The sequence below is a fragment of the Gorilla gorilla genome, chromosome 15 (genome assembly GCF_029281585.2).
Source record: "Gorilla gorilla gorilla isolate KB3781 chromosome 15, NHGRI_mGorGor1-v2.1_pri, whole genome shotgun sequence".
NCBI lineage: Eukaryota > Metazoa > Chordata > Mammalia > Primates > Hominidae > Gorilla > Gorilla gorilla.
The window spans coordinates 122,456,354-122,466,254 of record NC_073239.2 but is presented as its reverse complement, the minus strand read 5'-3'; the positions used below and the strand labels follow the sequence as shown (position 1 = coordinate 122,466,254).

General features: G+C 69.1%; 1 protein-coding gene across 2 annotated transcripts; it reads right to left on the bottom strand.

Moving 5' to 3' along the window:
- Nucleotides 1-873: 873 nt before the first annotated feature.
- On the bottom strand, nt 874-9,480 carry CRIP2 (cysteine rich protein 2). Of its 2 annotated transcripts, none has more exons than XM_063698250.1 (8): nt 9,216-9,480; nt 2,629-2,723; nt 2,482-2,539; nt 2,134-2,274; nt 1,982-2,050; nt 1,816-1,910; nt 1,543-1,600; nt 874-1,450 (listed from the first exon to the last, which is right to left on the bottom strand). In XM_063698250.1, the coding sequence occupies exons 1-8, from the start codon at nt 9,478-9,480 to the stop codon at nt 1,383-1,385; spliced, it is 849 nt and encodes a 282-aa protein (XP_063554320.1). In that variant the 3' UTR covers nt 874-1,382. The 2 variants fall into 2 exon arrangements, with proteins under 2 accessions (XP_063554320.1, XP_030857570.1); XM_031001710.3 differs by lacking the exon at nt 9,216-9,480 and adding an exon at nt 7,823-8,110.
- Nucleotides 9,481-9,901: the final 421 nt, after the last annotated feature.

Here is a 9,901-nt window from a genome sequence, read left to right as displayed (position 1 = left end):
GGGCACCCGAGGAGTGGCGCATAGCAAAGGCGGGGCGCGGGGGAGGGGAGAGCTCCTTGGAGCCGCCAGCGCCCCTGGCTGAAAGGGCAGAGCCTGGACCATGAAGACGCCAGGGGCGAGTCGGTCATCACTAAAACCTTCACCAGAACACGTGGGCAGGGATTCTGTCCCTGGGCCACACCTGAGGCCAAGGCAGACCTGTCCACAAAAGCCTGTCCATCACCCTATGGACAAAAGCTGGAAACAGCCAGGCTGAGCACCCCCAGTCCTTGCTCTGACCAGAGCCCCCAAACCCTCCTGCGCTTCCCAGTCCAGTCCTGGGCTGCCAGAGACCTCTGCCCCACCCACCCTTCACCAGCTTCCCCATTCTCTGCCCAGGACCCCTCCTCTGGTCCCCGGCCCCCTTCCCTCCTCAGCCACACTCTGCTCTCAGGGCTGACCCCTCCTGCGCTTCCCAGGGTCCACACACCCAGGCAGCTCCGGGTTCTCAGGCCTGCTGTTGGTATTTTCAGGGTTCTAGGTTCAACTTTCCTCCAAGGATCTGTCCTCCATGGACCCCACCCTCACCTGACCCTGGCCAGGACCCTGGCCCCGGAATGCCTCCCACCTTCCTTACCTCCCCACAGCCTGGCGTTCTTACTGCCTCCCCATCTGGGTGGGCACCACCACCCAAACCGGAGACCACGCTTCCCGCCCCCATCCCTCCCTCCTCCTCAGAAACATCCCAGGGCCCCACCTCCCACTATGACCCCCAGGAGAAGAGCCCACCCCCACTAGCAGCCAGGCCCAGGGGTGTTGGCTGGGAGCACGCATGGACCGGAGAAAGGGACCCTGGTCTGGGATTTGCATCCATCCCACAAGCAGAGACAATCCTGCAATCCTCAAACCGTTTATTGACAGCACAAGGCTCAACAGCAGGTGAGCCACGTGAGGGTGGCGAGCGCTTGCGAGGCAGTGTGGGCACCAGGCAGGGGATCCCGGAGGGAAGCCCTCTGCCAGGGACATGGTGAGGGCGTGGCCATCACCCACGAAGGGAGCATAAATAACACTGGCAGGTGGGTGGGCAGCAGGAGAGGGAGAGCAGACAGCGCCACAGGGACACGCAAGGCCGGCGGGAAAATGCTGGGACAGGGTCACACGGGGATTCGGACACGCAGACACAGAAGGGATCATGGGACGCCCAGAGGATGCCAGAGGGGGCAGACACACCAGAGACTCGGGGATGGGCATGGCGCTCTGCCCGCGGCTGCCCCTCCTCCAATACTCGCCCTGGGCTTGCAGGCAGGACTGGGCGGCTGAGCACTCTCCCAGCAGAGCCAAGCAGGGGGGCCCCTGCAGGGTCTGGGGCGCAGGTGAGCCCACATCATAAGAGCCGCTGTAGCCTAGGGCTGGACCTTGCCTTCGGGATCCCGGTCATAGATGTAGCTGCCCACCGCGCCGGTGTTCACTCCTGTGGAGGGAGGCCGCTGGGGTGGGTCGGGGGAACAGTGGAGGGAAGGGGAGGGCAGGGAAGACATCGTGGACCACCCTGGCTACACTCACCCTTGGGTCCGAAGAGGATTCCATAGCAGGGCTTGTGGCAGTAGGGCTGGCCGTCGTGCTGGGGCAGATGGTGGGTGCTGAGGGAGGAGGCCACAGACTCCCCCGACCCATCACCTGGAGGCTTCCAGAACGTGCAGGCGGGCTCGCCGTGGGGGAGAGGGCAGCGCAGCTCCCAGAAGCACCACCCCCCATCCCCTCTAGGCGCGCCTCTCACCCTCACACCCCCACCCCGCGCCTCTGCCCGGCCCCCAAGCCCCGTTGCACTCCCCTCACCTCCGCGTGCCCGCCGGGGGTCAGTGTCTTCCCGCAGCGCTCGCAGCGCAGGCAGGGCCGGTGCCAATCCTTGCCCAGAGACGTCACCTTCTCAGCTGGAAAGGGGGAGGAGTGAGGCCGAGCCCCGGGGCGGGGGCGGGGGTCCGGGGCCCGGGCGCGCACTCACCGAAGTACACCTTCTTGCTGCAGCGCGGGCACGTGTTGGGCTCCCCGGTGAAAGTGGTGACACTGGAGGCTGTGGGGCGCACGAGTCAGGGCGGGGCGGGGCCGGGGGCGGAGGTGCCCACAACCCCCAGCCCCAGCCCGCGCCCAGCCCACCTCTGCTGGGCCCCTTCGGGGGGCCGCTCGCCTTCCGCTCCTCTGCTCGGCCCGCGGGGACCTCGATGGGGCCGGTGACCTGCGGCCCCTCCGCCAGGGGCTTCTCGTAGATGTAGGAGCCCGCGCCCCCGATGTTCACGCCTGCGGGTGGGGGTACGTGGGGTGGGGGCCGCGGCCACCGGGCGTCTCAGAAAACGGCCCGCTGGGGGCTGGGGGCACTAGGCTTTCCAGGGTGGCAGGGACTCTGGGCGGGGATCCCCGGCGGCCGGGACCCCCAGCCCTCCCCGGCGCCAGCGCCAGGCCCCTCCCAGCAGGTCCCAGGGCAGGCCAAGGGCAGCCGGAGCTCACCTTTGGGTCCGAACAGGGTGGCGTAGCACGGCTTGTGGCAGAACGGCTTCCCGTCGTGCTGCGCAGAGGGGCGCGGGTCAGGACCCTGCCTGAGGGTGGCGGGAGTCGCGACCCCCGCCCCCGCCCGCGCCGCGCAGTGGGGCTCACCTCGGCGTGGCCCCCGGGCGTCAGCGTCTTGCTGCAGCGCTCGCACTTGAGGCAGAACTTGTGCCAGTCCTTCCCCAGGGAGCTGACCTTCTCGGCTGAGCGGGAGGGGCGGCAGGGGGGTCAGGGCCGGGGCGCGCCCTCCGTCCCCACCTGGCAGCCACCACCCCCACGCGCTCCGGGGGTCCCGACTTTCAGGAGGTCTCCGCCAGGCGCCTTCCTTCCACCTGGCGGGCCCCGCCCCTCCTTCCGAGACCCGGAGGAGCCCGTCGCCCCCAGGCCCTGTTCTCCCTCCGGGTCTCAGCGCCCCCAGCCCTGGAACCCCGCTAGAGCCGCCTGTGAGAAGGGCCCGGGGCTGCCCTGTTAGTCCCCTCAGTGCCTGCGGTGAAGGGGCCTGTGCTCCAGCCTGCCCGCGCCCAAACACCCGCCTCCCCCCGCACGCCCGCCTCCCCCCGCACGCCCGCCTCCCCCCGCACGCCCGCCTCCCCCCGCACGCCCGCCTCCCCCCGCACACCCGCCTCCACACACACGCCCGCCTCCCCCCGCACGCCCGCCTCCCCCCGCACGCCCGCCTCCCCCCGCACGCCCGCCTCCCCCCGCACACCCGCCTCCACACACACACCCGCCTCCCCCGCACACACCCGCCTCCCCCACACGCCCGCTTCCTCACACACGCCCGCCTCCCCCACACGCCCGCCTCCCCCACACACCCGCCTCCCCCCACACACCCGCCTACACACACACCCGCCTCCCCCCACACACCCGCCTCCCCCCCCACACCCGCCTCCCCCCCACACCCGCTTCCCCCACACACACCCGCCTCCCCACACACCCGCTTCCCCCACACACACCCGCTTCCCCACACACACCCGCTTCCCACACACACACCTTCCTCCCCCACACACACCCGCTTCCTCACACACACCCGCTTCCCCACACACACCCGCTTCCCCACACACACCCGCTTCCCCACACACCCGCCTCCCCCCCACACACACCCGCTTCCCACACACACCCGCTTCCTCACACACACCCGCTTCCCCACACACACCCGCTTCCCCACACACACCCGCCTCCCACACACACACCCGCCTCCCACCACACACACCCGCCTCCCACCACACACACCCGCTTCCCCACACACACACCCGCTTCCCCACACACACCCGCTTCCTCACACACACCCGCTTCCCCACACACCCGCTTCCCCACACACACCCGCTTCCCCACACACACCCGCTTCCCCACACACACCCGCTTCCCCACACACACCCGCTTCCCCACACACACCCGCTTCCCCACACACACCCGCTTCCCCACACACACCCGCTTCCCCACACACACCCGCTTCCCCACACACACCCGCTTCCACACACACCCGCTTCCCCCACACACACCCGCTTCCCCCACACACACCCGCTTCCCCCACACACACCCGCTTCCTCACACACACCCGCCTCCCACACACCCGCTTCCCCCACACACACCCGCCTCCTCACACACACCCGCCTCCCACCACACACACCTGCTTCCCACCACACACACCTGCTTCCTCACACACCCGCCTCCCCCACACACACCCGCTTCCTCACACACCCGCCTCCCACACACCCGCTTCCTCACACACACACCCGCTTCCCACACACACCCCCGCTTCCCCACACACACCCGCCTCCCCCACACACCCGCTTCCTCACACACACCCGCCTCCCACACACCCGCTTCCCCCACACACCCGCTTCCCCCACACACACCCGCTTCCCCACACACACCCGCCTCCCCCACACACCCGCCTCCCCCACACACCCGCTTCCCCACACACCCGCTTCCCCCCACACACACCCGCTTCCCACACACACCCGCTTCCTCCACACACACCCGCTTCCTCACACACCCGCCTCCCCCCAACACACCCGCCTCCCCCAACACACCCGCCTCCCCACACACACCCGCCTCCCCCAACACACCCGCCTCCCCACACACACCCGCCTCCCCCCCACACACCCGCCTCCCCCCCACACACCCACCTCCCCCCCCACACACACCCGCCTCCCCCCCACACACCCGCCTCCCCCCCACACACCCGCTTCCCGACACACTCGCTTCCTCCCCACACCCACTTCCCCTCACTCCTGCCTCCCACACACCTTCCCCCCACCTGCCTCCCCCCACACACCTGCTTCCCCCCACACCCAATTCCCTCCCACACCTGCCTCGCCTTCCCCCACACACCCACTTCCCCCCACCCACTTCCCCCACACACCTGCTTCCCCCCCACACCCAATTCCCTCCCACACCTGCCTCCCCCTCCCCCACACCTGCCTTCCCCCACACACCCACTTCCCCCCCACACCCCCGCTTCCCCCCACACACCCGCCTCCCCCCACACACCCACTTCCCCCCACACACCCACTTCCCCTCACACCCCCGCTTCCCCCCACACACCTGCCTCCCCCCACACATATGCATCTCCCCCACCTGTCATTCCCTCAAACACTTCTCTTACACTCACACACCTGCCTCTCCAGTGCACCTGCTTCAACACATGCTGCTCTCCCTCTCACACCTGCCTCGCACTGACACGCCCCTGATCCCCACCAATTGGGCCCTGATGGGGCTGGCAGCACCCCGCTGCTGAGTCAAAGGTGCAGCCCCAGAGCCTCCAGCTCCCTCATGGGAAGGCCAGGCCCCGTCCCCGTGGGTCCTCCAGGCAGGACCCTCATCTGTCTGTGGATTCCTCGTCCTAAACCCTGAGCTCTCCCCCTGCCGTAATGCCCCTGGCTGCCACTGGCACGGAAGATCTGAGGGCAGCTGCTGAGGGTCCGGGACCCTCCGCCACTGCCTCCCACCCCCACACTGGGGCTACTGGACTGCTTCCCAGTGGACGGAAGCAGGGGCCTCCCTAGGGAGCCAGGCAGGAAGAGGCGGGGAGGGGCAGGAAGGGCCCAGCAGAGCCGGAATTCTGAAGGGAAGGGGACAAGCTGCAGGCCCTGGGAGGAGGGAGCATGCAGGCTGGGCACACCCTGCCTGGCAGAATCTGGCCAAGCCCCCCTCAGGTGGCCGAGGACCAGTGGCTCTCCCAGCTCCCTTTCTCAGCAAGTGGCCCAGCCCCCTTTGTCTGGCAGATATCGGGGAGGGGCATCTGGCTAGGGCGAAGCCCACTCTGAGAGGCCCAAGGGTGCTGCTCCTGGCAGTGAGATGGGATCCCCCAGGTGGCCTACTAGGTAGAGGGCTGTGAATACTGGCTCTCCATGGCCCTGGTACAACCCTCTGGGCATGGCCAGGGCCAGCCTCCAGGACACCAGCCCAACCACAAGGCTGCACCAGCTTAGAGCCCTCTGACCAGAACCACTCCACTCAAGGAAGCTGGGACACACCAGGGCAGGCAGGGGCTGGCTGCACGGTGGGCAGGCGTGTCCCAGCAGCAGCAAGGAAGTCTCGACGGCTATCGGCCGTGGCAGCTGCAGCCCAGGGCTGCCAGCACTGTGCTCTGGCCAGCTCTGGGACGTGGGCCAAGTGGGGGCAGGGAACTGGCCCTCAGACTCACTGGGTGGGTCAATGGCCACACATTACGGGTCCGAGTTGGGAACACAGAATCGGTTGGGTCTAATGGCTCAGAAGAAAGCCAGCTGCCCACTCTGGCTGCATGGGCTCTGGGGTGGCCTCCTCAATGTGCTCCGACATCCCAGCCTGGGTTCTACTCAGGTATGAGCTGCGGGGGCAGCCTGGTGTGAGGGTGGGCAGGATTCTGGACCCTCGCCCTCACAGTGCCTCCCAGGCAGGACAGAAGCCAGCCGGGTCTGAAGCGCCTTTGTTTTCCGCTGAGAGGCTGGGCGGGCCAGGCAGGCAGGCCTTTCCGGGCTGTCCACAGGACTGTTGGCCAAAACCCTGGAGAGCCCCAGGCTGGCCTGGCCCGGCCTGGGGTAAAGTCATGGGCAGTTGGTCTGCAGAAGGGCCCTGGGGACCGTCTCCCACCCTAAGCCTTACAGAGACAGCCCTCGCTGGGACAGAGACTGAGGGCTGAGCAGGCTCCAGGAGAGGCAGCCGGAAGCCCCTCGGCTCCCAGCCACGCCAGAAGCACTCCAGGCCAAATCCGGTCCCTCCCCTCTGGGACCGGCAAAATACAACCTCCCCTCAACCCCCTCCAGCCTGTGAGCCGGGGAAGCCCAGTGGCGGCCTTCCCTGCAGCCTGGCCGCATTCCGGGTATGGGGCGACCAGGGCAGGCGCCCTGTTGGTCCCGGCCCTCCTCTCTGCTTCACTAAGTCTGCCCCCCGCCGTGCAGCAGCTGGTGGGTAGGTGGGCAGGTACCTTACCACCCTGGAGAAAGCTGGGCAGGGAATCAGCCAGGAGGAAGGGGGTAGGAAGGGCGCACCCAGGCCCAGAGAGTGAGTAAGCCCAGACGGGGGGAGCGCGCCTGCCGGAGGGGCTAGACCGAGGGCCTCCTTGCGAGACATCCCTCCTCCCGCCACCACCTGCATCCTGTCCAGGGCTGTTCTGACCTTGAGGAGGCAGGGATCCTGGACACCAGGGCTGTTTGAGCACAAGGTCCCTCTCAGGTTCGCGGGAACTCGCTTGTCACACCCGCCCCCACCCTACCCCCGTGTGAAACTCCTGGGGGAACTGGCGCCAAGGGAATGCGTTGGGACAAGCAGGAGGCAGAGGCCAAGGTCGCCCCCGCTTGGACTGAATCCCGAGAGAGTCCAAACCTGGCCCAGCCCAGCTCAGCGGAGCCCGGAGTGGGAGCTGGGGGTCACTGTTCCCGGCCACGTGTTCCCGGGGAAGCGGGTGTAGGGGGTCCAGGAGAAAGGGCCCAGGCCCACGGGGGCGCGCGGGACGCACCCAGGTCGTACAGCCACGCCCTGCCCCGCCCCGCCCCGCCCGGCGCCGTCCGAGGAACCGGGATGCGTCCGCGGATCCCCGAGCGCTCCCCCAAAACACTGGCCTCATCCCGGGGTACCACAAGCCCCGCCCGGGTGGTCCCTGCCCCGCCCCCACAAGCCGCTTCGGGGTTCGGGCGTGACCGCCCCCGCTTTCGCGCAGCCCCACCCTTTGGCTTTAGCCGCTTGGGCAGCGCGGCCAGCCAGGCTCCGGGACGCGCATCCTCGGTCCGGGGCCGGGGCCGGGCGCACCCCGAGTTACGCCGCGGCTCTGCGGCGCGGGATGCACCGAGCGGGACGGGAGCGGGCACGCACTCACCGAAGTACACGGTCTTGTCGCACTTGGGGCATTTGGAGGCCATGGTCGGTGCGCCCGGTCGGCCCGCGCCCTCCGCCCGTTCTCCTCCGGGCCGCCGCCGCCCGCGCCCAGCCCCGCCTGCCCGGCTGTCCGCGCGCCCATTGGCTCCGCGGCCGGGGCGGGGCCTCGATAACCCGTCCCCCGGGCTGGGGGCCGCCTGGGGGAGCCGCGGGGGCGGGGCGCACCTGCCGGGGGTGGCGGGTGCGGGGCAGCCGGGCCAGGCCTGGCGCCCCCGGGCCCCTCGCGCCGGAGGTGGCGTCTACAGGGGCCCGCCCGGGCGACCGCGGCGCCGCCCGCGCCCCGGCTGTTTCCATGGCGACGTCGGGGCCGCCTGGCCTGGCCGTCCCCGGGGCCGCGGGCAGGGTGCGGGGAGCCTGGCCCTCGGCTCTCGGGGAGCCCTAGTGACTTGGGCCTAGGGGGCCAACACTCCCGGCCCTGGGCGCCCAGGCTGCGCTCCGCCGCGGGAAGGGGTCGCAGGCTCCGGGAGAACCCCACCCCCACCCCGCCGCGCGCGGCGCCTGTCCCGCTTCCCTTTGTTGCTCGGTTTCCATAGCAACAGCCGCGCCGCGGGAGCGGAGTCAGATTCCCGGCGGGCACGGCCCCCAGCCCTGTCCGGGTCTCCATGTCCCGCTCCGCCCCCGCCCGCGCCCCGCCCCAACACTGTCTGTGGTGCTGAAGGCTCCTTGGGTGGAGGGCAGGGCTCAGGAAGGAAGGCGCCGCCACCTCCAGAAGCAGCTCGAGAAGCTGCTGGTAGGGGGTGTGGGGAGGTCTGCGTCTGCCTCCCAGGCAGGGAAGGGGCGGCGGGCACCAGCGCCGAGGGATCCGCGCTTAAGGCGTCCACCCCAAGCACTTCCACCCAGGGGGCGGCCGGGGAGGCGGTGAGGAGTTAGGAAGGGAAGGAGGGGAAGGAGTGGGCGTGCCCTCTGTGCCCCGGGCTGGGGCTGACACTCCAGTCCCTTCTCCCGCACCGCCCAGGACCAGCTGCGGGCCTCGGGGCCCAGGGCCTGACCTCGAGGGGTCAGGCGGGAGACTGAGGGGTCATGCCAGTCACCGCACCCCCACACCCCCACTCTGGCCTCCTCCCAACCAGGGCGTGCCTGACCACGCCTCACCACAGTGCCTCCGCCCTAGAGCCCCGTAGAGCCTGGCCCCAGGTGGGGAAGCTCCGCACCCACGGGCTTCCTGGTGCTCTGTCCCCATGGGCCCTTCTCTGAGCCTTCTGGCCCCAGCTGAGTGTCGGCCTGGGAGACAGGCAGATCCCAGAAGCCCAGTGATCAGGCCCTATGGGAGCAGCTGACTCTGGACACCCTTCCCCCTGTGTCTTGGAGGCTGTGAGCTGGACACGGAGACCTGCCTGTTCCCTCTGCCTGGTGCACCAGGCATGTTTGTGAGCCAACCAGAGGCCCTCGGTGCTCCTGGCTTTCATGGTGATCCCTGCTGGGCTCTCTGTGGCAGCACCCTCCTCCCTTGCACACACACCCTGCAGCCACTGCCATTTCCATGGTGACAGCAGGCCAGAAACATGCCCCCCGCCCCCCCGCCCCACTGACCAGCCTGACCAGCTCCCCCTCTGCACTTGGGACCTGTGCCAGCCAAGGCAGAAGATGGTGAGGAGGCATCAGTCAGTACCTTTTCTGGGCAGCCCTTCCTCTCTGGCAGGCCCAGGGGTCCCTAGGGGTCCCTCACAGCAGGGCCTTGCCCAGGCTGGATTCATGGGCCCACTGCCAAACCCTCTCCAGCTCCCTGCCCTGTTCTGCCCAGCTTGGGAGCCTGGGGCTAAGCCATTACCCTCCCTGACTTTGCTACCTGTGGGGCTTGCTACCTGTGGGGCTTGCTCTGAAGGACAGGGCTGGCTGAACACAGGGCTCTTCTGGAGGGAGACCACCTGCCCCAAGGTCCCCAGCCCTGCCAGAAGAGTGGATGGGGGTAGAGGCAGGCCCCTCCCAGGGTGGCAGCAAAGGAATGGCATTCGGCACTGGCCAGGTGCCCTGGAGACACACGGAGGACAAGGAGTGTGCCAGCTGCTGCACTGCCCTCACC

What these genes read in the sequence shown, in the direction of transcription:
- CRIP2 (XM_063698250.1), bottom strand. Translation starts at nt 9,480, where the DNA reads ATGCCTCCTCACCATCTTCTGCCTTGGCTGGCACAGGTCCCAAGTGCA. An exon ending in CGCCCGGGGGCCACGCCGAG is followed by an intron (nt 2,540 to 2,628) that starts GTGAGCCCCACT and finishes CCCTCTGCGCAG; the next exon opens with CACGACGGGAAGCCGTTCTG. An exon ending in CCCCCGGCGGGCACGCGGAG is followed by an intron (nt 1,601 to 1,815) that starts GTGAGGGGAGTG and finishes CATCTGCCCCAG; the next exon opens with CACGACGGCCAGCCCTACTG.